A 27350-nucleotide genomic window follows, 5' to 3' on the forward strand; every position below is an offset into this window, starting at 1 on the left:
TGATTGTTTAGTGTAACATTGGATGTGAACAAGCAAACTATTGCTTGTGAAATGTCTGTCATTGCTTGTATCTGTCTGACCCCTTTGACAATAAAGATGACATTGAGTTAATTTGGAGTTCCAGTGTGCAACCAATTCCTTGCACCTGTGATCCCTCCTGCACCTGATTTTGCCTGGAGCAGTGTGCTTCTCTTTATCCCTCTGCATATGGTGGGTTGTGAGGCATAGTGGGTGCAAAGGTGTTAGATTCACTGGGCGCCAGACACGTCTTGAATGCAGAAGAGATTTTATTTCTCTTAACAGGACTTTGGGAGAGAGGGTTAGGGCTAGGACACCCTTTGGCACTTGCAATATTAATTGTCAGACTCCGAGACTTCTACAGGAAGACAGCCATGCAGGGAAAGGCATCCAGCAAGACCCTTCTTATGCATGTGTAGGAATGTTGTCTCCTATGGCAACAGTCTTTAAAAGTTTCTAATACAAGGTGTAACAGTTCCTTCCCTTCTACAAAAATAACTTCTTGTAGTTATTCAGCCCACCTAGCTGGCAGTCTCTCTCACTGGACTAGATTATTCACTGACACTGAATCCATTGAGCTCCTCCAATCTTCACTGTAGAATCTTCCTCAAGCGTCACCACCTCCTCTCTACTGGGTCCCTAGCTTGGCACTCAAGATACCTTTCAAGCTTCACCCCACTGGCCTGCTTGGTCCCTGGCTTGACACACAAGGCTGCTCTGCAAGCATCACCTCAGCTGGCTGGGTCCCTGTCTTGACACCCGCTGAAGTTTCCAGATTCTTCACCGCCCCAGTTTGATGAGAATACTGTTCTGGTACTTGCTTAAGCCACTCAGTGTGGTCCCCGGTAATAAGGTGGTTGGTCTCTTTGTGGCAAAAGCTTCCCCTCTACCTCTGACCACGACAGGTTCTCCAGCCGGCAGAAATGTAACCTCTGGCTGGACTGCAAGCCGCAATCCCAAACCTACGCTGCTCTCTTGCTTCTGGACAGGCCCTCAGACAGCCCAGCAGCCGGATGTGTCCAGGGTAGGCCCAAACTCTGGCCTAGCAGCCCGGGCAATACAACACATGTCCACCCAGACAGCTGTCGAGGTGGCACAGAACACTGATCACCTGACTCCACCCGAATATATAAGTTCTCCCAGCAGGGATTTAAGAAAACCCCTGCCCATTGGCTGGGATACCCATAATCTGACCTTGCATTGCCCTTCTCATATCTAATGCCACCAGGTACCCGGCCACCTAGCAACAAAAGAGAGAAGTGCACCAATTACAGACTTAGAGTGAAATCAATTGATCCTAACAATTAGCCAAACATCAGAGCTCTACAAGAAGAAGATAAAAGACTTTGGAGTGGAATGACCACCAGTATTACCAATGACCAGATTCTACCCAGGCCTTCTGAATTTATCTGACTGTAAAACGAAAAAAAAAAAAAAGAAACAATTTTTAGTAGTACTGTGATTCCCCATCATTAATTTGTAGTTACTGTATATACATTTAAAAAACAAAAAAAACATTTCTGTATGTGTGACTCCTAAAATACGGTCAAAAAAAATAAATAAATCTAGGAACAAAATATCACTCATAGCTTTTTACATGGTCATATATACTTTTGATCAACTAGTTGAAGCAATCAAAGTCCTTCATAGGAAAACATCCGATATGTTTGAATGTTTGTTAATAGTAATTAGACTCCATTACCCCAATCATTGAGAAGATGGAGGTGTGGCTTAATGCTGTGCTGCCCAATCAAAAAGACCAATTAATGTCTGGTAGAGTCTATTCTATTCTACTAAAGAAGGTTCTGTTCATGTGACTCAAGCCATAATCAAAGTACGTAGGAGAGGATTTTAAACATACATGAAGACAAAAAGGCCACAAAAGCAAATCTAAAGGCCTTGATGTTAAAATGTAGATACAGGAAATTTGCTGCAAAGTTCACAGCAAAACATAAGATGTCATTAAAGGCAAAACTTTTTTTTTTTTTTAATAGAGTGGAGAGGGATTAGAATGCTTGTCAGTTTTTATTACTGACTGTTCCCCCGGTTAGGGAGATTCCCCCGCTCTATCTGTCCTGTTTACCATTATCATTGTAAGAAAAAGTAATAGAAAATCCCACATTTTTGGGTTGTCCCCAGAAAAGTAATAGAGGGGACATTTTCCAATGGGGACACTAGTTCTGATGACCTGGGGTTCCCCAAGGAATTCCTTTGATTTTGAGAGATTTCCTCTCACTTACTGCTTGGCTATGAGACAGGAAGTGAAGGGAAATCTCCACAATGGGACACAGATGGCAAAAAAAATATGACAGGGGTTATAATCCGCTCCTTACTCTATCCAAAATGGAATAAAAAAGTTTTGCTTATAATTAAACTTTAAGAGCAACTTAAAAACTGTTTCTAAAGTTTACAAGTGGCCACAATGACCACAGAGCACAATTCTATCAATGAATATAATAAAGGACAGTATAATTAGTGGGACTGCTTTAGCAGTCCCACTATTGTTATTCTTTTTTTTATTTATTAATCATCTGTTTTTTGGCTCTGCATAACTTCTGCATACTTTCAGCTATTAAAGCCATTCAACTTTTAAAATGCTCAGCTCTTTCAGCTGATGTGTGTTCTCCTTCAACTTTTTTTTTCTACTATTTATACTTTTTAAAATATTAAGCTTTTTAACACTTTTTTATCATTGAAGTCAATGAGAGCATGCTTAAAATCCATAAAATCTTCTTCCGCTACCAAAAGTTTCAGCTCCTTCATACTTTCAACTACAGACGTCAAACACACTTTAAAATGTTCACAAAATATTCAGCTATCTGGCTATATCTTTTCAGTTTGATATATTTTACAGTTTTTGTGAAAAAGCTGTTTAAGTTTATTGATCATTTCAGAAAATGTCATTAAATTTAGGGCATCCAGGCTTTTGTTGTCTGTTTTGTTTCCATGGCTACGAAAGCTTCTTATACACAGTAATGGGCAGTGGGGGAGGCGGCTGGAGCATCTCAGATTACAGAGCCCGGGGGAGAGCACAGACACACCATGTACTGATTTATAATAGAGGAATATGATGGGGCAGTTCTGATGGGGCAATTTTGACGGTGGCAAAAGGATGAGGCAGTTTTGATGGGGGCAATATGATGGGGCAGTTTTGATGCTATTCAGCATTCCCACGCATTTTCTAGTAGAACACGAAAAGCTATTTAAAAAAATAAAGTCTATAACGACCAAAACTTTTCCCCCCTCTGTGAATCATGATGAAGGTAATATCTTGGTTTGGTCTTCTTCCGTCTCTGGACACGGACAGACTTTTGTCTAGGAGAGCCAAATATGATGAAGAAACCATTTGATCAACAACATCAGAATCCCCACCAACTTGTTGACAATTTAAAACAAGCTGTCGCACGTTTGTCATCTAGTGATGGTAGTGATACTACTACTAATTCTGTGTGTGGTGGTGGGGGGAGTCAATGTTTCCAGGGATAGTGAGACTGATCTATTGGAGACAGAATTAGCAAGGTCAGGGCAGGATATGGGTAAGCTTTGGTAATAAAAGGTATTTGGTTGCAGAGTAGATAAGAGAAGGGCTAAAGTGATGAAGATTTCTATGGGTTTGCTGGTAGTAGGGATGAGGGGTGTACAGGACACCAGGAATGTGTCATGGATGGCAGGGATATTCCCACAGTATTTGAGTTAGAACAGTTTGAAGACATTGTAGTCAGGGGTTCTCATCCATGTTGGGTGAAATGCTCCAGGGTAGTCGGTAGGGATGAGCTTCGAGTTCGAGTCGAACTCATGTTCTACTCGAACATTGCCTGTTCGCCTGTTCAGCGAACAGTGAACAATTTGGGCTGTTCGCAGCAAATTCGAAAAGCCGGAACACCCTATACAAGTCTATGGGAGAAATCTAAAGTGCTCATTTTAAAGGGTAATATGCAGGTACTGTCCTAAAAAGTGTTTGGGGACCTGGGTCCTGCCCCAGGGGACATGGATCAATGCAAAAAAAAGTTTTAAAAATGGCAGTTTTTTCAGGAGCAGTGATTTTAATAATGATTAAAGTGAAACAATAAAAGTGTAATATTCCTTTAAATTTCGTAGCTGGGGGGTATCTATAGTATGCCTGTGAAGGGGCGCATGTTTCTGGTGCTTAGAATTGTCCCTGCACAAAGTGTCATTTGTGCAGGAAAAAAAGTCTTTTAAAATCACTTGCGGCTAAATTGTCGGGTCTCCGTAATACAGAGAACACTCAATGAGTGTTCTCTGTATTAGCCGACAATTCATTCATTCATTGATTAAAAAAAAAAAAAGCGTGGGGGTTCCCCTAAATTCAATTACCAGGCCCTTCAGGTCTGACATGGATATTAAGGGGAACCCCGTGTCAAATAAAAAAAAAAATTGACGTGGGCCCCCCCCCAAATATCCATACCAGACCCTTCAGGTCTGATATGGATATTAAGGGGAACCCTGCATCAAATTAAAAAAAAAAAATTGACGTGGGGGTCCCATTAAAAATCCATATCAGACCCTTTATCCGAGCACGCAACCTGGCAGGCCGCAGGAAAAGAGGGGGGGACGAGAGAAGTAGGGAAAAGTACCCCTACCATTTCACAAAGAAAGTGTCAAAATGGTTAAATAAGACAAACACACTTTTGAAAAATTCCTTTATTAAAAATGAAAAAAATAAAAAAAAGATTCCAGCGGTGCTAATCCACTCTTGCTATCCAGCGACGGATCTTCGGGGTCCAGCGATGGATGATCATATCCAGCGACGGGGGATCTCTCAGTCCAGCGCTGTCCATACATCCTTCTTCTGTCTCCACTCCGGAGACACTGCAGAGAGCCCAGCGCTGACGTTTCTTATATTAGGAGGGCGGGGCCACCCGTCACCTGACCCCGCCCCCTCTGACGCTGGTGAAGGGAGCCAGGGGTTCCCCAGTGACGTGTGGGTGACCCCGCCCCCTCTGATGTAACGGAAACCTGCGTTACATCAGAGGGGGCGGGGTCACCCACACGTCACTGGGGAACCCCTGGCTTCCCTCTCCAGCGTCAGAGGGGCGGGGTCAGGTGACGGGTGGCCCCGCCCTCCTAATATAAGAAACGTCAGCGCTGGGCTCTCTGCAGTGTCTCCGGAGTGGAGACAGAAGAAGGATGTATGGACAGCGCTGGACTGAGAGATCCCCCGTCGCTGGATATGATCATCCATCGCTGGACCCCGGAGATCCGTCGCTGGATAGCAAGAGTGGATTAGCACCGCTGGAATCTTTTTTTTATTTTTTTCATTTTTAATAAAGGAATTTTTCAAAAGTGTGTTTGTCTTATTTAACCATTTTGACACTTTCTTTGTGAAATGGTAGGGGTACTTTTATACCCCCTTACCATTTCAAACAGGGGGGGGCCGGGATCTGGGGGTCCCCTTGTTAAAGGGGGCTTCCAGATTCTGATAAGCCCCCCGCCTGCAGACCCTCACAACCAACGGCCAGGGTTGTGAGGATGAGGCCCTTGTCCTTATCAACATGGGGACAAGGTGCTTTGAGGGGTCACAGACCCCCAAAGCATCCTCCCAATGTTGAGGGTATGTGGCCTGGTATGGTTCAGGAGGGAGGGGGGCCGCTCTCTCGTCCCCCCCTCTTTTCCTGCGGCCTGCCAGGTTGCGTGCTCAGATAAAGGGTCTGATATGGATTTTTAGGGGGACCCCCCACGTCAATTTTTTTTTTTATTTGATGCGGGGTTCCCCTTAATATCCATATCAGACCTGAAGGGTCTGGTATGGATATTTGGGGGGACCCCCACGTCAATTTTTTTTTTAATTTGACACGGGGTTCCCCTTAATATCCATGTCAGACCTGAAGGGCCTGGTAATTGAATTTAGGGGAACCCCCACGCTTTTTTTTTTTTAATCAATGAATGAATGAATTGTCGGCTAATACAGAGAACACTCATTGAGTGTTCTCTGTATTACGGAGACCCGACAATTTAGCCGCAAGTGATTTTAAAAGACTTTTTTTCCTGCACAAATGACACTTTGTGCAGGGACAGTTCTAAGCACCAGAAACATGCGCCCCTTCACAGGCATACTATAGATACCCCCCAGCTACGAAATTTAAAGGAATATTACACTTTTATTGTTTCACTTTAATCATTATTAAAATCACTGCTCCTGAAAAAACGGCCGTTTTTAAAACTTTTTTTTGCATTGATCCATGTCCACTGGGGCAGGACCCGGGTCCCCAAACACTTTTTAGGACAGTAACCTGCATATTACCCTTTAAAATGAGCACTTTAGATTGTGAACGTTCGAGTCCCATAGACTTTAATAGGGTTCTAAAGTTCACACGAAGTTTAGGTCTGTTCGCAGGTTCTGGTGCGAACCGAACAGGGGGGTGTTCGGCTCATCCCTAGTAGTCGGGCTATAGAGGACTGACTTCCAGCACTCTCTGAATTGTCCTATTTGGGTTATAAAAGTGGTCTGTTGCATTGTAGATAAGAGAAGGGCTAAAGTGGTGAAGATTTATGTAGGTTTGCTTCTAGGAGGGATGGAGAGTAAGAAACTGATAAGATTATGGCCAGAGAGGTAAATGGGTGTTTGGGAAGTTGTGTGGAGTGCAGAAGTGTGTGTCTGTTGCATTAGTCCAGAGGGGCTCTGAGGAAAGGGGTTCTCCCCTGAAACGCATCAGCCATTTGTGTTGGGGTATTAGTCGATTCATCTGACATCAGATCTGGACGTGTGGATGTTTGGTGTGATGGACCCAATTGTATTGATTATGCCTTTTATCATTACTCATTTGTGAGTAGCCATTTTGTTCTGTTTTTAATAAAGCTCTATCTATGGTAATGCACTAGGTCAGTGCGCCTTCCTCTCTTGTTTGGTTTTCTCCAGTATTTGAATACCCAATATTCTGAGGAGGGCTGCAAGACTTTTTTGACACTACCTTTCAAAACTGTCGGTATCACACTTTGAAAACCTAGACACCAGAGCGCAGGAGAAGTTGTCTTTTTCACTCTGCATTACTGGTCACTCTGCATTACTGGTCACTCTGCATTATTGGCAATGGTCACTCTGCATTACTGGTCACTCTGCATTACTGGTCACTCTGCATTACTGGTCACTCTGCATTACTGGTCACTCTGCATTACTGGTCACTCTGCATTACTGGTCACATTTTTGGCAATGGTCAGTCTGTGTTTATGACACTGGTCAGGCTGCATTTCTTTGGCACTGCTCAGGCTGAATTTCATGGGAACTGGGAAATATTTTAGCACACCATTTGGTTCAGAATATTTTTTTTTCTTGTTTTCCTCTAAATCCTAGATGCGTCTTATGGAGCGAAAAATTTGGTAACTCACCTTTTGTCTGTCTGCTAAGCAAACCATTGTGGGTTGTGTTTATAATAATGTGTATTGTCCAGTACACTGTATTCAGTATTGTAGAAGTTGGCAAGTCTGAACTAGAATGAAACCCCTGAGTCATCCAGGTGGCTAATTATCATAATGTTTATAGTATATGTCTGTTGTTCTAATATTCCTGTGTACAGTTTGTATTGTTAGGGTAATATGATCAGGAAGGGGAGATCCTCCTGTGGGGTATATATTATGTGTTAGTTTGTTCAAATAAATGTGTTCCAGCTTGGCAGCCAAACAAGTCCTACCTTGTTCTTGGTTGTAATATGCAGCTATAATATCTGATATCTATCTTCAGACTGGAGGAAGTGGTATATGACGGAAGCACCCAAGCAGAGTGTGGGGGGACGATTCCATTACAGTGTCTATAAACATTCATTCTGTTTATGTAACTTCTGTCTCACCAAAGTATGATCCATGCTTGCACTTTCTGCATTGAATGAAGTATGTTCCATTACTAGAGGCCAAGCTGTATGATCCTGTAATACTGAAGGTTCCTTTTGTTTCTGTGACAATGTTTAATACATTTATGTAGATGCACAGTTTTCAGCATTTAGTGTTGCAAGGTTTTGTGCCCTTTTTAGAGTCCCTGTCCTCAGAATGAAGCTTCCTGCTGATTAATGTATGTCTGAGGTTGGGTGGTTGCCTGAAGGTCAGCACTGGGGGTTGTTGGAATATTCCTTTCAGGTTTCTGTCCTCTGTTATGATAGGTTTCATCTATTTCATTATCTCTCTCATTCCCTCTAGTGCTGGATTTTATGTGGTTATTAGAGGTACACGGCTATTTGTTTTCTTCTCTTTGTATTGTAGGAGATTTTCTCTTTGGAGTTTTAAGGCAGTGTTTATACTTGTACTGATAGTTTTGTTGCTGTGACCTTTCTAATGCAAGGATTCTGCTAGTACTCCTAGATGTCTATTTCTGTCTTCTGGTTCTGAGCATATTCTGTGGTATTCAGACTAATGAAGGGCCATCTTCTGGAATGGTCCATGTTTTTCCAACAAAGTATGCACACATGCATTTTCTACATCATTGTACACACCAGAAGCTTGGCTTACTTACACTATTATATCTGTAGTTTTGCTCTTGAATAGTTCACAATGTTCTATATTATCTTAGGTCCCAAGGGGTCGATGCTCCGAGGAATGTCTTCCAGGGTTCAGAAAATCTGTAAGAGAAGGATATCACCCATGTTGTTATAATTGTGCTCCATGTTCAGAAGGAGAAATATCAAAACTTTCTGGTAAGTTAGATTTTTTTTTATATAGAAACTCTGATATTGGATTAGAAAATGAAAACTTTTAAAGTCTTTTAAAGTGATTCTGTAACCACTTTACACTTTGCAGCAAGCAACGAGAACCAGCTTCCTCCTAATATAAATCTATTCAAAACTCAAAACTGAAGTACTAAATCAAAATAAAAATGCAAATAAGACCTCAGCCGCTGTGCTACAACCTTAAAAGGGATAGAAAATATAAAACAGCGCTGGCAGCCTATATTATACAATACACATCCTAGTGCAGTGATGGCGAACCTTGGCACCCCAGATGTTTTGGAACTACAATTCCCATGATGCTCAACTACAATACAGAGTGCATGAGCATCATGGGAAATGTAGTTCCAAAACATCTGGGGTGCCAAGGTTTGCCATCACTGTCCTAGTGATTAGTGCCATATACATCAATGTGTTTGTGACATAAAAATCAAAATAAAACAAAATGATATATAATATAATATGCAAAAATCTGTAAATCTGTAAAGTGCTTGGTGCTTCTATAAAAGTACAATGGTGCTCCAAAACTTTGCAAAATGTGAGGTGACTCCCCCTTCGGTGACCCCACTCACCAAAAACAATAGACCCAGCTTTGCAGTCTGGGATCAATAAAGGCAGTGATCTATTGATCTGGGGGTATGTAGGATTGTTCCTCAACAAACTCTTCCAAGAAGATGCTTTATGACAGAAGGGATGTCATGGTTATGCAGTAATCTTCCTGTGTTTGCTTACCTCCCCTCATATGTTCAGACTAAGAGGCCAGCCACTTCCACCTGGTGGTTTTTATAACCTCTCCTCTAAGCATGGCTCCACCCCAGGCCCTATCAGGGAAGCCTATATTAACCTGTGCATTGCAAGCCAGCGTGGCTGATCAACCATTGTGTATTCAGTGTGTGTTTGGCTTCCTGGTTCCTGCTTGCCATGTGCTCTATGTTTGACTCTGTTACCGACCTTGGCGTGTTCTCAATGATTCCTGTCTGCTTGTGACCTTGACCTTTTGCATGTCCCTGACCATCCCTGTCTGCCTGTGACCCTGAACCTTTGGCGTGTACTCTGTTGTTCCTGTCTGCTGGTTGCCCTGACCTCTACCGTATCCCCTTACTATCCTCGTCGTTTCAGCCTGCTGCTTCTTTCTCCTGTAGTCTACTGTGAGCGTGAGCTGTGAGACTCTAGGGGCCGTGACCTGGAGCCAGACTGCAGCGAAGTCCATCCTCACCACTGGAGGCTTTGGCGAACACCCGCTGGCTCTTAGACTCTGTGCCCTGGGAAATCTATGCTCCAGCTCCCATTGGGATCTGTGTTAGTGATCCTGTTGACCTGTGTCCTGAATCTCCCTGGGTACAATCCGCAGCAGTCAGCCATAGTGTCCACAACCTTGCGGTGCACTGCTGATCCCTACGGTGTGCATCTGTCACCTGGCCTCGGGTGACCTGACAAGGGATATGCCACACTCCATAGATGGGAAAATAAAGAAAAAACTAATAGTGAAATACAGCGTAACATAAATTATCAAGCGCATTACAAGCATCACTTACAGGATATTTGTCAAAGACAGGCAACAGTAAAAAAACATCCCAGTTCACCGCTATATGTCATGCATTCCACGGAGGCAGAAATTGTGTCAATGGTTAGCATGAACCAGAAGTGAGTCATCGCGTTTCACCCCTCCTCCAGGCCATCATTAAAGTACATCACTATCTATTTATACCGAGGGAAGATCACTCCTCCCTCTGGGGAGGATGAAGCGACCAATTACGATCAGTGTGAAAAAACACCAACTTCCTCCTCTAACATAATTTCCTGTTGACAAATATATATAAAAAACTTTAATATGAACAGAAGCCAAAATGAGAAAACTTGCTTATTTGGCTATACAAATAAAATAAATCTCAAGACGCGATAGACATTTGCAAAAGGTTTCCAATCCATGATTAAAAATGACTTACTTTGGAAAAATTAAAATAAGTACAAAGAACAAATAATAAAAATAAAAATGAAAATGAAATAAAAATAGAAATAAAAATAATATTAAAAATAAATTAATCATTTAATTTTTTTTTAAAACTATTGTATTGTTATAAGCATGTTTTGTCATTTTTGCTTATGTTTATATTAATTTTTTTTATATATATATTTGGCAACAGGAAATGATGTTAGAGGAAGACGGTGTTTTTTCACACTGATCGTAATTGGTCGCTTCGTCCTCCCCAGAGGGAGCCGTGATCTTCCCTCGGGTATAAATAGATTGCAATGGAACCGGAAGTGATGTCCTTTGAATATGCACTGGAGGAGGGGTAAAACGCAACAACATACTGGTTAATGCTAACCACTGACACAATTTCTGCCTCTGTGGAATGCTTGTCATACAGCGGCTAACTCAGATGTTTTTTTACTGATGCCAGTCTTTGCCAAATATCAGTGTATCATAAGTAGGGATGAGCTTCGTGTTCGAGTCGAACATACGTTCGACTCGAACATCGGCTGTTCGCCCGTTCGGCGAATTTCAAACGTTATGGGTCGTTCGCGCCAAATTCGTGTGGCGCTCACGGGCCACAATGCACTGCGTCATCGCAGTGCATTGCTGGCTCATGATTGGACAAGCATGCACTGTGACCCCGCATGCTTGGCCAATCACAGCGCCAGCAGCGAGGAGAGCCATGATTGGCCACAGGCAGGATGCCTGTGGCCAATCATAGCTCAGGCTGTGTAGTACACGCCCCACACTATATAAGGCCGCCAGCGCGGCGGCCTAGTGTAGTGTGTTGGCGTCTAAAGCAGTTAGTGGGTGTTCTGTGTACCTTCAACACAGTACACACCGATCGTTTTCGGCCGATTTTCGATCTTGCTGTTGTGTAGTGGTTGTTGTCTGTGTGCCCTGACCGCAGTATACACCGCTATATTCACCTCACCTATATAGCTAGTGATCTATCTTTTTTTTTTTTTTTTTCCACAAAGATTTTATTATTTTTCAAAAAGAAAACATGTAACAAAGATCGTTGTTTGAACAAAAGAAAGCAGGTCAATCAGCAGGATGTATAAACAAAAAAAATACACAGGGTACAGCTTATGTATATTACATTGAATACACTGAACCGGCAACACAATCGTGAGAATATAAATCTTAGCATGTGGAGGGAGGATCTTCAATCCGTATCCCCTCCCTCCCCCCTCCCCAGGCGGCAAAGTGCGGCCCATGAGAGGGGGGAGTCAATCAAGTGGACCCGGTTCCAATAGATCGCAAAGAGTACACTCCGGGATAACTGGGTAGGGCCTAAAAGAAGCCTACTACCTATAGGTAAACGTCGGACATTCCGACGAAATGGGAAAGGGAAGAGGGGCAGGACAGACAAAAGGGAGAAAAGAAGGAAGAAAACAGACAGAACAAGGAAAAGGAAAAGGGGGTCTGGAGGATGCTGCATGTCAGCCAGATCCGGCAGAGCCCACCCCCCCCCCCCCCCCCCCAGGGCCCCCAAGCAGAAATCCACTCTAAACCGTCAGCTGTCGATACCGCCCAGTGGTCGTGAAATGAACCCAACACGCCCAGGTGAAGGAGAATTTGTGTATCCTGTCTTGTGAGGTGTGTATTAGTTCTTCCATTTCTCTAATGGTGGAGACCTTCCTAAGCCATTCACCAATTGTGGGAACGCGAGTTGAACGCCAAAGTATTGGGATACAGAGTCTAGCAGCGTTTACCATGTGCATGGCCAACGATTTATAGTATGCTTTTCTTGTCAAAGAAGAGTGGTGTAGAAGGAATTGTTCTGGCGTATAATCCAAATTATATGTTGTAACTTGTGCAATGATCTCACTGACCTCCTTCCAGAAGGGTTGCAACCTCTCACAGGACCACCAGATGTGTAGCATAGTGCCTCCACTCTCGCCACATCTCCAACATGTGTCGGGAACGGAGGGAGAGAATTTATGGAGACGCGCCGGCGTTCGGTACCATCTAGTGGCAATCTTGTAAGCGTTCTCCTGGACCGCTACGTTTAGGGAGCACCTGTGAGCGTAATCGTGTATCACCTCCCATTGGTCCGCCGAGAGGGGAGAGCCAAGGTCTCTATTCCAGGCTATTTGCGCGGAAGTCGGGGGTGCAGACAGACTCGAGGATAAGAGCGCATATATAATAGAAATTAGGTGTCTCTGCGTCGTTTTCAGGTGGCATAGGGACTCGAACTGTGTGAGCTGCCTGGACCAGCAGGACTGGTCGGCATGGGTCGTTAGAAAGTGGCGAATTTGTCGAAAGGACCAGAAAGGGAATGAGGATGAATTCGAGATAGCTACCAGGGCATCAAATGAGAGGGGGGCACCCCGAGAGTAGAAGTGGAGAGCCAAGACATCGTCATGGGGCCATTCCCGGATCAAGAAGGAACACGCCTCACCCGGGGGGAAGGCCGGATTGCCCCTTAGGGGAGTCAGCGGCCCCGGGACCGAGGCAGGTAAGCCGGCTTCTAACGCCTGTGTAAAAGCAGAGAGGGAGGGAAAAATTAAAGGGTGCGAGCGGAGTTCTTGTGGCCAATGCTCGGGGGAAAGCCAGGGGAGTTGGTTCAAAGGGGTCACTGAAGCCGAAAACTCTAAGGCTATCCAGGTTTTCCCGGGATTGCGGATGCTCCAATCTACCAGTCTTGTTAGGTGGCTAGCTAAGTAGTATCGTCGGAGATCTGGGAGACCAATACCCCCAAGTCTCTTCCGCCGAGTGAGCGTAGAATATTTTATTCGAGGGGGCGAGTCCCTCCAAATGAACGCAGAGCAAACCTTGCGATAGGTGGCAAAGAAGACGGGGGGAGGTGAATTGGGATAGTTTGCATTAAATAAAGGAGCCTTGGCAGGACGATCATTTTAACTAGTGCGGAGCGACCAAACCAAGAGACATTAAGTCCCATCCAATCCTTAAGATGGGACTGAACCCTTGCAATAGCCACCTGGAAATTGGCTGCGTACAAGTCCGTTAGTTTAGAAGTAATCTTAATTCCCAAGTATGTAATAGCCTCCTCCTCCCACCTAAAGGGGAAGACTTCCTGGCAATGGGCCACTTCCGAGGCAGGGAGGGTAACGTTCAAGGCTTGGGACTTAGTATAATTGATCTTCAGATTAGAAAGGGTATGGAATGTTCCAGCTCCTTCAAAAGGTTGGGCAAGGTTGTGCGAGGCGATCGTAGAGATAACAACACGTCATCTGCGAACGCGGCGACTTTGAACTCCCGGTCCCTCACTGATATACCCTCAATATCAGGATTGGATCTAATGCTATTAAGTAGGGGCTCCAGGGTCATGATGTAGATTAAGGGGGATAGGGGGCATCCCTGGCGTGTGCCATTGCTGATAGAGAAGGCATTCGACAGGTGGCCATTAACCCTCACTCGTGCCAAAGGGTTGGAGTATAGGGACATCACAAAGGCAAGCATACGGGGCGCCAGACCGACAGCTACTAGCGTCTCCCGCATGTAATCCCAGGCCACTCTGTCGAATGCCTTCTCAGCGTCCAGCGATAGAAGGAAACCCTTTGAGGAGGAGGATGTAAGCCAATGGTGTATATTAAGGGTACGGATCGTGTTATCCCTCGCCTCCCTGCCCGGGACAAATCCTACCTGGTCAGGAGAAATAATCTCAGGGATCAAAGGAAGGAGCCTGTTCGCCAGCATTTTTGCAAAAATCTTTATGTCTACATTCAGGAGTGATATGGGCCGATAATTGGAGACATGGGACGGGTCCTTCCCCTCTTTTGGGATAACGGCGATATGCGCCAAAAGCATATCGCGAGGCAGCGTCTGAGGGTCCGAAAGCGTATTAAGGGTCGCAAGGAGTTTAGGGGCTAGCGCATCCAGGAAAAGTTTGTAGTATTGGAGCGTGAAACCGTCCGGGCCAGGGCTCTTGCCGGGTTTCATTTGTTTAATTGCCAGATCCAGCTCAGCCCTGGTGAGCGGAGTTTCCATGGCTTGAGCTTGTTGGGAAGATATTGGCGTCGGGGAGTTGCGCGAGAGGAATTGCCTAATGAGCTCCAACCGAGTGTTAGACGAGGCTGAACCAGAATGGGGTCGGGATAAGTTATATAGATTGGAGTAAAAGGCTTCAAACTCGGTAGCCATATCCTCATTTTTATTCAAAAGTGATCCACGAGCGTTCCTCAAGTGGTGTATAGTAGACGAGGTTTTAGAAGCCTGGACCGAGCGGGCCAGAAGGCGGCCGCTCTTGTTACCCTGCTCGTAAAACACCTTTTGACCCAGTACGTAGCGGCGCCTAGTTCGCTTGTTCAGTTCCTCTAGGAGGAGCGCACGTGCCTGAAGTAGCTCTTGCAAGGTGGACTGGGCTCGCGATTGTTTGTGAACATTTTCCAGGGTAGCAATCTTTTTGGTCAGGTCGGAGATATACTTTTGGTGCAACTTCTTAGCCTTTCCGGCTAACGCAATAAGTTCCCCCCGAATAACGCACTTGTGCGCTTCCCACAAGGAGACTGCCGAAACATCCGGGGAGGCATTTTCATTGAAGTAAAGGGAGATACGACTCTTTAAGTACTCCAGCGTCACCGGGTCGGAGAGAACAGAAGGGTTCAATCTCCACGTTTTAGATCTGGTGGTCCTGTCAGGGAAGGTGAGTGTGATCGTGATGGGGTGGTGGTCAGACAAGAACATTGGTTCAATGGTCATACGTTGCAGTAAGGACAGGTCTGTTTGAGAGATAAAAAAATAATCTATTCTCGAATATTTATTGTGGGGGGCCGAATAAAAGGTGTAGTCCCTCCCGGAGGGGTTTAAGGTGCGCCAGGCATCGTGCAAGGTCAGATTCTGAAGTTGCAATTTAATTTGCCTGAGGGCCCTGTACGGTAAGGCCGAAGCTCCCGATGAGGAGTCTAGAACAGGGTTCAAAGGCACGTTGAAATCCCCTCCCAGGAGGACCAGGCCAGTCTGAAAGGAAGAGAGAAGGTCGCCCAGTTTCCTAAAAAAGGAAACTTGGTGTTCGTTAGGACAATATATGTTCACAAGAGTTATGGGTTTGGAAGCGTATGTACCCTTGAGGAAGACGAATCTACCCTCCGGGTCGATCAGGGAATCAGTTTGATGGAAGTTGGCGTGTCTGGATATCAATATGGAGGTACCTTTTGTTTTCGCTACTGGGTTCGTGGCGTGGATCGCTGTGCGGTATATATGATTGGATAGTTTGGGTATCGCATCTGAGCGGAAGTGTGTCTCCTGGAGGAAAATGAAGTGCGCCTTATATTTGGACAGGGAAGTCAGAATTTGCAATCTCTTTTCAGGAGCGTTGAGTCCCTTCACATTCAGAGAGACACACCTCAGCTCAACAGGCGTGGTAAAGGTAGCTCTGTGCGACATATTAGCGGCTAAACGGCTGTGAACTGGGAAACCCCCAACCACAGGAGGGCGGTGAGAGAGCTCAGGTACCCGAGGGGGGGGGGGGCAGGCCGGGGCCAAGGAACGGGCCTCACCCAGGCAGGCAGGAAAAAGGGGGCGAGCAGAACCAGCCCCAGAGGAGGACAGAAAAGCAGGAGGAAAGAGAAAGGAAAGAGAAAATCGGGGCAAGGGGACAGAAAAAAGCAGAGGGGACAAGGACAGGGAAAAATTACCAGAGGTGGGGACAGAGACACTATTCCACCTAGACAAGAGTGGACCGGGGAGTCAGCAGGGATCCAGTACGGACCCGCTGTGTGGGAACGAGAGAAAGGACGGGAGAACCACAGGTGGCTCTGCAATCCCGGGACCGCAGGGGTAAAACCCAGCTAAAGGGAAGTGCGAATACCATTGGGGGAACCAGCATACAAAATTTAGTGCAACAAGTATATATGACACCATGAACAGACCGAAACCTGAGTATTAACAAGCATGCAAATGTAACCTTTTATAACAATTAGAGAGGCAAGGAGGGACATCAAAATCTGCAAGTCACCTCCTGACCCCTCCGTATACGCTATGGACCTCCATGACTGCCATGTCCAGCCAGTCAAACCTGTGTTACAGGCTAGTATAATAGCAGGTATCCCCCCCACCAGCTCCCCATCCAGGGGAGGAACGGGCCCAGGGGGGGGGGGAGAAAAGAAAAGGGGGAAGGGGGGAAAGGAGGACAGGGAAAAAGGGAAGGGCCAGGGGGGGGGCTGGGAGAGGGGGAAGGAAGAGGGCGGGGGGGAGGGAGAGGGGAAAAAAAAGGGGGGAGGGGGAGAAAGGGAAGGAGAGGGGGAGGGAGAGAAGGGAGGGGGAAGGGGGGGAACCACCCCACGATAGGGAGGGGAGGGGACCCCCGGGGGATAAACATAGAATCAAGAAACAAGAAACTCCCCCGCCCAGACACTGCATCAAAACAAAAAGCAATGCGATGAACCCACCTCCACCCACCGTCCCCCACCCCCCGCCCCCCCAGACAAAACAGTCCCCCACCAAAGGAAAACTGAGGTAAGTAAGTTGAAGGCTACCCGATCCCGTCCCCCCAGAGGCACCAGCAACCAAAAGGCCAGGTCACCAGACAAGGAGGACGTGAGCGGGGCCCCCCCCCTTGGTAGTAACAAACATCCATCAAAATAAAAAAAAAAAGGAAAAAAAAATAAAAATAAAAATAAATAAATAAATAAATAAATAAATAAAAAATAGAAAGATAAGAAAAAAAAATAAAAATAGTCTCAAGGGCAGGGATAAGCTGAAGAGTACGTTTAAATGAGGACTAAATAAATAAAGATAAGAGAGTCAAAAACGTAGATGGGCCAGAGGAGGGTGGCCGATGCGTATCAATAACCAGGCAAGTCACTGCGTAGTTCCGGCTCCGAGGGTCAGAGCATAATCGAGGCTGTAAGAACCTAATATGGGTCCCTGCTGCAAGGGCCCGAGGTCAGTCATTCCCAGATCCAGTAAGGCACAGGGGCATTCCCTCGCGTCGCTTGTAAGGGTAGGGGAACGTATCCCTCAGCAAGGTGATACCATCGGAATATCCGGAGCATGGAGGGGGAGAGGGTGGAGGCCACTTCTCAGGGGGGACAGAGAGCAGAACTCCCCCCGACCGAGGAGCAGTAAAGCTTACCTGCCCCCGGAGCCAGTCTTCCCAGGAGAGTCCAGTCCAGGGAATATGGAGAGTTTGCGGGACCACCAAGAACGACCAGGTCGAGACAGGTATCATCCGGAGCTGTAGAGTCACGAGTCCTTCCAACCCACGGCAGGATCTGACAAAAAAAAAAAAAAAAAAAAAGAAAAGAAAAAGGAAAAAAAAGGAAAAAAAAGGGGGGGGGGGATGCCGGGAACGGGAGAAGCAGGGGGGGGGGAGGAGGGAGGGGGAAGGGAGGGGCAGTCAGCCATAGAGAAGCTCCAGAAAACGGGCCCTGTGAGGTCGAGGGAATACAGAATCATCTGTCAAATGGCTCGGGCATAGCAGCCTGGAGTGAGAACAAGGCGAAATCTTCAAGCGTCTAAACGATCCCTCCTGGCCGGCGGTGAGGATGGAGAACCAGGGTCCTGTTGGTACAGGTCTCGGCGGGAGGAGCGGTTACCAGGGGAAAGAGGACCATCCCGGCGTCTTCTGGATCTCTGTCGTTGAGTTTTCGGCGAGAGGTTGACAGACACCGGCAACCAGGGTTCTGCCGGATAATAAAACGAGTACCAGTCCGGAAGCTCCACACGAGGAAGGTCTAGTTGGTCACAAAAAGCTGGTAGGTCTTCCGGCGTACGAAGCAGGGCCGTTTGTCCCCTCGCAGATGCGGACAGACCAAAAGGGAACCTCCACCTGTACTGAATGTTGCGTGCCTGTAGGGCCTCCAGCAGGGGGCGAACCGCTCTCCTGTTTTGTAAAGTTATCTGGGAGAGGTCTTGAAACAACTTGATTTCAGCGCCATCGTGAACAATGCGACCCCTCTCCCTAGCCTTTTTAAGAATTTCCTCTTTCAGGGGGAAGTTTACGATGCAGCAGACCACGTCTCTTGGCGGTTCGTTCTCCCTGGGTTGGGCGCGCAACGCCCGATGTATCCTCTCCATGTCAATGGGGGAGTCAGCTGGGCGATCAATCAATGAATTAAAAATGTTACTCACAGTTTGCTGGAGGAGCCCCGGGTCAATGTGTTCAGGCACGCCGCGGACCCTGATGTTGTGTCTGCGTCCGCGGTTATCCAGGTCCTCGACGTGCCTGTGGAGTTCCAGGATGTGGGAGAGCTGGGTATCATATGTCCCTTGAACCTGGCGTATAGCGGCAGCATGGGTTCTTGAGGCCTCCTCCACCTCACTGATGCGGTGCGCCACGGCCTGTATGTCCGAGCGGAGGTCAGCCACCGCCGCCATCACGGTCGATTTGATGTCCGTAGCGAACTTCTCCAGGTCGAGCAGGCTCGGCGGCTGAGAGGGATGAGGGGACCGCGCGTCCGCGGTGAGCATTGGCGCGGCCGGAGGTATCTCAGGCGAGTCCGGTGCTTGGGCCTGCGCTGCCGCGTGGGAGGCCGCCTGCGCGGCCTGCGACAATTGGCGCTGTGTCCGGAACAGCTCCGGGATGTTTCGGTGTGGCTGGGTCCCGGTCTCCACCGAAGCCCGAGAGACAGAGGAGCTTCTGGTGGACCTACTCATGGTCGAGCGTGCGTCGGGCTCCCCAAATTAAGCTGTGCAGTCCCGAGATAGCAGGAGCTCCGTACTCAAGCGGCCATCTAGGTCCCCGTCCAGGCCACGCCCCCTAGTGATCTATCTTTTATAATAGAGCTTGCAGTCAGTAGTGTTAGGAGCTTATGCGTGCTGTCTGCATGCTCTATACCCAGTACACACCGCTATATCCACCTACATAGCTCTTCTCTATTTGAGCCCACTTGCCATCTGCAGGAGATATTGGAAGTTGTGTGTGCCTCCAGCACAGCACAGTATACATCTGTATATACCCCTTTATCTCTGGTGTTCTATAATAAAGGCATCTGCAGGAGTTAGTGGGTGTTGTGTGACTCCAGCACAATATACACCTGTATCTACTGTTTATTGCTGTTCTCTAATAGAGCCATCTGCAGGGCTTAGTGGGTGTTGTGTGACTCCATTACACTGCTGTTTTACCCAACTCCCTTCAGGCCATTACCATGTCTGGAAGGCCAGCAAGGAGAGGCAGACAGGCACGAGCCGATAAAAGAGGGCAAGCAGGCTCTGTGTCTAGAGACAACAGTGCTGGTCGTGGATGCGGTGCATTGTCATCAGCACGTGGCCATGGGACACGCTTGTCCTTCTTTTCGGCAGCTGGACATGTTGAACCGCAACATGCCAACGACTTGGTAGAGTGGATGACCAAGCCCTCTTCATCCTCCTCATCCTCTCTCACCCAGTCTCAGGGTAATAGCAAAGCAGCTGCCAACGCATCGTCTTCCCTCCTCTCAATGTCATCATCAGTGACTCCTTCCCTAGACCCACCACATCCTCCTGAGGAGTCTCCTGAACTCTTTGAGCACAGTGTTGGGTACATGCTCCAGGAGGATGCCCAGTGTTTTGTGGGCTCTGATGATGACACTCAGCTAGAGGAAGGCAGTAGCGTGAGCGCAGAGAGAGGGGATGCTCAAGAAGGACAGCAATCTGGCAGTCATGTTCCACAAGCTGCAGCATACTGCCAGGTTTGCTACAGCGATGAAGAGGGAGGGGATGATGAGGGCACTGACTCCACGTGGGTGCCTGGTAGGAGAGAGGAGGAGGAGGAGGAGGAGGCACATGTCCAACGAGGCAGGATGCCCTCCGGGGGCCAGCTTAGGGGCAGCACACCGACTGAATCACACCGCAGAGCTCCGCCTGTGCAGGGCACTGCCTCTGCGCATTATTCTAAAAGTTCTTTGGTGTGGGCCTTTTTTGAGACGAGTGCATCAGATTGCACCGCTGCTATTTGCAACATATGTCTCAAGCGTATCTCGCGTGGCCAAAACATCAGCCGCTTGGGCACCACATGCTTGACCAGACATATGTTGACCTGCCATGCAGCTCGTTGGCAAGCGTACCTCAAAGACCCACACCAAAGAACAAAGCGGACCTCTCCTTGCTCCTCACCAGCTGGCATCTCCAACCCCACTAGACCTTCAGTCCTCTCTGAAACCTGCTCTGAGAGGAATGAAGGTGTAGAATTAGGTGTGTCACAGCCAAGTGCTTCCGGGAACTCTGTTAGCGGTACACCCACGTCCGATTATAGCAGGCAAATGTCCCTGCCCCAGCTGCTGGACCGGCGAAAGAAGTTCACTCCCAGCCATCCACATGCTCAGCGGTTGAATACTAGCTTGGCTAAATTGCTAGCCCTTTAACAGCTTCCTTTTCAGTTGGTAGACTCGGCCCCCTTCCGTGAGTTTGTACAATGTGCAGTTCCTCAGTGGCAGGTCCCCAAACGCCACTTTTTCTCACGGAAGGCGATTCCGGCTCTCTACCGGCATGTGGAAGGCAATGTCCTTGCCTCGATGGACAGGGCGGTCAGCGGTAAGGTGCATATTACCGCTGACTCATGGTCCAGCAGGCATGGACAGGGACGTTACCTGTCTTTCACGGCCCATTGGGTCACTCTTCTGGCAGCTGGGAAGGATGCAGGACAAGGTGCAGTAGTGTTGGAGGTTGTTCCGCCACCACGCCTCCAAAATGCTACTATTGGTTGTGACACACCTCTCTCCTCCACCCCCTCCTCTTCTTCTTCCTCCATGGCCTCTTCCAGTGCTCTGTCCTCAGAACCAGCGGTACTCCGTTGGCGTTCCAGAGGCTACGCAAGTACGCAGGCAAAACGATGCCATGCCGTGCTTGCGCTGGTTTGTTTGGGGGACAGGAGCCACACTGGGGCGGATATTTTGTCAGCTCTGCAGGGGCAGGCCGAGAGGTGGTTGACGCCACGCCAGCTTAAGCCAGGAATGGTGGTTTGTGACAATGGCACCAACCTCCTCTCCGCCCTCCGACAGGGACAACTGACCCATGTGCCCTGTGTAGCTCACGTCTTTAACCTGGTGGTGCAGCGGTTCTTGGGCAGGTACCCCGGCTTACAGGATGTACTGAAGCAGGCCAGGAAAGTCTGTGTGCATTTCCGCCGATCAATTAATGCCTGTGCTCGGCTGGCTGAGCTCCAAAAGGAGTTGAACCTGCCCAAGAACTGCCTTATATGTGACATGCCCACCAGGTGGAACTCAACGTTGGCCCTCTGCTGCAGCGGCTGCACACGCAGCAGAGGGTCATCAATGAGTACCTGTGCGACTACGGCACCAGGACAGGGTCAGGGGAGCTCGGTTTTTTCTCACCACGCCAGTGGGGCATGATCAGGGATGCATGCACTGTCCTGTCACCGTTTGAGGAGGCCACAAGGATGGTGAGCAGTGACAGTGCATGCATCAGTGACACTGTACCTCTTGTCCACCTCTTGGAGCATACGCTGCGTGGAATAATGGACAGGGCACTTGAGGCAGAACAGAGGCAGGAAGAGGAGGACTTCCTTGCCTCGCAAGGCCCCCTTTATCCAGACAGTGTTCCTGCTGTGCCACCCATCACACAGGAAGAGGATGAGGAGGAGGAAGAGGAGGAGGAGGATGATTGTGTCAGCATGGAGGTGTAGGCTGGCACTCAGCATCAGCAGCAGCAGCAGCAGCAGCAGCAGCAGTCTTGTAGGGATGATTTACAGTCCCAAGAAACACGTGGACTTGTACGTGGCTGGGAGGAGGTAGCTGCGGATCATGTTGTCCTTAGCGACCCAGAGGACTCCGGACCGAATGCCTCAGCTAAGCTACGCTGCATGGCCTCCCTGATCCTGCAAAGCCTGCGGAAGGATCCTCGTATTCTTCGGATCAAGGAGAGGGACCATTACTGGCTGGCCACTCTCCTTGATCCACGGTACAAGGGTAAGGTTTCCGACCTTATCTTGCCATCGCAGAGGGAGCAGAGGATGAGACATCTCCGTGAGGCCTTGCAGAAAGGTCTGTGCAACGCGTTCCCAGAGACTGGGAGGTTACAAACTCCTGGTCCTGGACAACGTGTTGCTGAGGCATCGGTCAGAAGGAGCTGTGGAGAAGGTGGCCGTCTGACTGATGCTTTCAGACAATTTTTTAGTCCGCAGCCCCAAGGTATGATCGGTTCCAGCAACCATCGCCAGCGTCTGATTTACATGGTGCAGGAATACCTAGGGGCAAGGTCAGACTTGGACACCTTTCCCACCGAAAATCCTCTGGCTTACTGGGACTTGAGGATGGATCACTGGTCAGAGCTTGCACGGTATGCAATTGAGCTACTGGCCTGTCCTGCATCCAGCGTTCTTTCGGAACGCACCTTCAGTGCTGCTGGTGGCTTTGTTACCAATCACAGGGTGCGCCTGTCCACCGAATCAGTTGATCGACTGACCTTCATCAAGATGAATCAGTCTTGGATCACCCACAGCTACCAAGCACCTGAAGCTGATGTAACCGAATAACTTTTTTTGAAATATCACATCCTTTCAAGACTGTCTATGCTGATGCTGAGTGACTGTCCTGTTATGTTGATTGTCTATCCTCTTCCTCCTCCGCTGATATGTTGGAAGAACATTTCTGGTTCTGGGTGATGCCATTAGCCTAATTTTTCTGCCCCTGTTTAACAGGGGCGTTTAAGTACAATTTTTGATGCAATGCTTTGCAGCAGAGCTAATTCCTGCAATAAAACTAGAGTATATGGGAGAGGTTGCAGTGTCCTGGCACCAGCACCAGTGCCTAAGGCCCAATTTTTCTGCCCCTGTTTAACAGGGACATGTAATTACAATTCTTGATATAATATTTCACAGGAGGGCCCGTTCCTGTGCCCACCCAGAGTAACTGTGAGGACTTATAGTGTTGTGGCACCAGCACCACAACCACCAAAGGTCAATTTTTCTACCACTGTTCAACAATGGCATGTAATTACAATTCTTCATATAATCGTTCACAGCAGGGCGCTCCAGCGCCCAGCAAGAGTCACTTTCAGGGCTTACAATGTTGTGGCAAAACCAACACCTTGTTCCGCCAGTTCTGCAGAGCATATAGGGCAGGCCCCTACTTTCAAACATCCAACTTACAAACATCTCCTACTTGCAAACGGAAGGAGACAACAGGAAGTGAGATGAAAAAAGATGAACGACAAAACAAATTATACAGGAGTGATAACCCTTCCCTATGTTTTCCAAAAAGCTTAAAAATGTTTTTTTGACTGGAGCTACACTTTAAAAATGTACCAGTTGAAAATTACAAACAGATTCAACTTAACACAACAAACCTACACAGTCCCTGTCTTGTTTGCACCGCCTGTATACTGCTGTTCTGAGTATATAGGGCCTGGGGGCCACACGCATTTCCTTTTTTTAATATGGGTACAGGGTTCCCCTTGATATGCGTACAAGACCCAAATGGGCTGGTAATGGGTAGGGAGGGCTACCCATGCCATTTTTCTCAATGGTTTTCAACCATATTGCAGGAACCAGATATAACATTAAAACCGCAAGCAGTTTTCAATGATGTTATTTCTGTTTAATGTCATTTTGTGCAGGGACTGTTCTAAACACGGGAAACACGTGGCACTTCACAGGCATACTACAGACACCCCCCAGGCACCATATTTAAAGGAATATTTCACCTTTTTTTTTCACTTTAATTGTCATTAAAATCAGTGCTACCGCCAAAGCGGCCATTTTTAAAAACATTTTAGGCATTGACCCATGTCCCCTGGGGCAAGAGCCAGGTCCCCAAACCCTTTTTAGGACAGTATCTTGCATATTATCCGTTAAAATTAGCCCTTTAATTTCTAACGTTCGAGTCCCATAGACATCAATGGGGTTCTAAAGTTCGTTCGAATCTGGGGTCCATTCGAAAGTTCTGGTGCGAACCGAACCGGGGGGTGTTCGGCTCATCCCTAATCATAAGTGATGCTTGTAATGCGCTTGATAATTTATGTTAAGCGGTATTTCGCTATGAGTTTTTTCCCATCTATGGAGTGTGGCATATCCTTTCTGTTGTAAAGCACCCTCTTGGAAGAGTTTGTGGATGAACCATCCTACATACCCCCAGATCAATAGATCACTGCCTTTTTTGATCCCAGATTGTGAAGCTGAGGGTCTATTGTTTTTGGTGAGTGGGGTCACCGAAGGGGGAGTCACCTCACATTTTGCAAATTGTTGGAGCACCATTGCACTTTTATAGAAGCACCAAGCACTTTACAGATTTGTGCATATTATATTATATATCATTTTGTTGTATTTTGATTTTTATGTCACAAACACATTGATGTATATGGCACTAATCACTAGAACAGTGATGGCAAACCTTGGCACCCCAGATGTTTTGGAACTACATTTCCCATGATGCTCATGCACTCTGTATTGTAGTTTAGCATCATGGGAATTGTAGTTCCAAAACATCTGGGGTGCCAAGGTTCGCCATCACTGCACTAGGACGTGTATTGTATAATATAGGCTGCCAGGGCCGTTTTATACTTTCTATAGCTTCCTCCTACTTTCTGTTTGAGAAAGCCTCCAACATTTATCTAAAAGTATTGGTCAGGAAAATGATTACATGGAAGAGGCCAAAGCTGTCAAATAGTTGCATTCTCTGTATAATATGTTTAATGTTATTTTCACTTATTTTTACTCTACAGACAGTGAACTCTGCAAGAAGTGTCCTGAAAATGAATGGCCCAACAAAGCTAAAACTATTTGTATTGACAAGGTCATCGAGTATTTATCATATGAGGAGGATATTCTTGTTTTATTTTTTTCTATAACTTCACTCATATTGTCTACAACATCTCTCTTTATACTTGGACTATTTGTTTGGTTTCGGAGAACTCCCATAGTCAGAGCCAATAACCGGAACCTCAGCTTCATTCTGCTCCTTTCCCTCATACTGAGCTTCCTTTCTGTATTCCTGTTCCTTGGCCGTCCTGTGGATATTACCTGTATGTTGCAACAAGTCACTTTTGGAGTTCCCTTCACCATCTCAGCATCTTCTATCCTAGCCAAAACCATCATGGTCTTCATTGCTTTCAAAGCCACCAGACCTGGAAGCTCTTGTAGAAAATGGGTGGGAGTCAAACTTCCCAATACAGTCATGTTATTCTGCTCATCCATTCAGGTTATGAATTGCATTCTCTGGTTGTCCATCTCTCCACCATTTCAGGAGTATGACATGGACTCCTATCCTGGGAAGATCATCATTCAGTGTAATGAAGGGTCAGTTATCGGGTTCTACTCTATGTTGGGTTATATGGGGTTTCTGGCAGCTGTGAGTTTTGTTCTGGCTTTCATGGTGAGGACATTACCGGACAGTTTTAATGAGGCCAAGTACATCACCTTCAGCATGCTGGTGTTCTGCAGTGTCTGGATTGCCATGATCCCGGCCTATCTGAGCACCAGAGGGAAATACATGGTGGCTGTGGAGATATTCGCCATACTGACCTCCAGCGCTGGAATATTATTGTGTATGTTTTCTCCAAAACTCTACATTTTACTTTTCAAACCTGAAATGAATACAAAGAAAACAATGCTGGGGAAGAGAATGTTGTAAATGTAACACATTGATTTAATATATAATGCTGTAGATCAGATTAAAGAAATTAAGCCATATTGTTAAATCATCATCATCATTATGAATGTTTGTGTATATTAACTACGTTCTGTCTGCCTATTGTACATAAGTGAATGGAAGGTGGATGTTACAGGGTGGGAAACTTCATTTTTTTTCTTCCTCTTACATGCCCCCTAGAATGCACAAGCAAAGTACTGTGACTGCACTGTCCATTGGATGGTGCCAATCACAAAAATATGCTGTGACCAATCAAAGCATCACACAATGTAACCAACACCTGAAGTTAGCAGCTTGATACCATTTTGCACTCACATACTGATCAGTGTGTTAGAGGAAAGAAATCTTCAAGATCACCATCCAGTATAAGCTTTATCCAGTACAAGTGCAGTCCAGTAGCAGTGCCAGAAACAGCTTCAACCATCCCCCTATTTTTATTATTATTATTATTATTATTGTTATTGTAAGGTGCGCCCCTCTAGTTCTGCTCGAGCTGGACTCTAATGGTCATTGGAAAGACTCTCTGACCGATGGGGTAGTCAAGACACCGTGCACGATGTATGGCTTATCAAGAGTACAATTTTTTTATTTCCTGTGTAATGAATATAAACACTTAGAGATTATACAAAGCACAAGGTGGAAGGCCCCATGGGCAACCAATCATATACATCCACATCTATGTTAGTCATACAATTAGCAACATTTTTAGGTGATTTCTGCTCAGAGATAAATCTGTGGAACGTGTCTAAATATATGTTTTTTATAAGCTTAAAGCAGGATTCCACCCTAAAGTGGAACCTCTGCTGATCGGATCCCTCCCCCCCTCCGGTGTCACAATTGACACCTTTCAGGGGGGAGGGGGGTGGAGATACCTGTCAAAGACAGGTATTTACACCCACTTCCGGGCATAGACTCCCGTGGGAGTCTACGCCAATTCCTGCCTTGCCGCGCTGTCTGCTGGGACACACACGGGTCCCAGTGACAACGTGGAGATTTCCTATTGCGCTGCGCGACTCGCGCATGCGCAGTAGGGAACCGGGAAGTGAAGCCGATTCGCTTGACTTCCTGATTCCCTCACCTAGAATGGTGGCGGCAGCAGCCGAGAGCCGAGCGATCGATCGGCCTCGGCTGCCGGCATCGCTGGAACCCGGGACAGATGAGTGTCCATTTATTAAAAGTCTGCAGCTGTAGTATTTA

The 27350-nt window shown here is 47.0% G+C and overlaps 1 protein-coding gene across 1 annotated transcript in view; it reads left to right on the forward strand.

Moving 5' to 3' along the window:
* The window catches only part of LOC143958238 (vomeronasal type-2 receptor 26-like), an 84597-nt gene extending 58462 nt beyond the window's left edge, over window positions 1–26135 (forward strand). The window contains exons 5-6 of the mRNA XM_077467755.1: window positions 8534–8657; window positions 25228–26135. Coding sequence (XP_077323881.1) covers window positions 8534–8657; window positions 25228–26135 — 1032 coding nt within the window. The remainder of the gene's footprint in view (window positions 1–8533; window positions 8658–25227) is intronic.
* The last annotated feature ends 1215 nt before the right edge of the window (window positions 26136–27350 follow it).

Source organism: Lithobates pipiens, unplaced genomic scaffold, assembly GCF_037356315.1.
Source record: "Lithobates pipiens isolate NorthernLeopardFrog02 unplaced genomic scaffold, aLitPip1_a1.2 Scaffold_6, whole genome shotgun sequence".
In the NCBI taxonomy this organism is placed as follows: domain Eukaryota; kingdom Metazoa; phylum Chordata; class Amphibia; order Anura; family Ranidae; genus Lithobates; species Lithobates pipiens.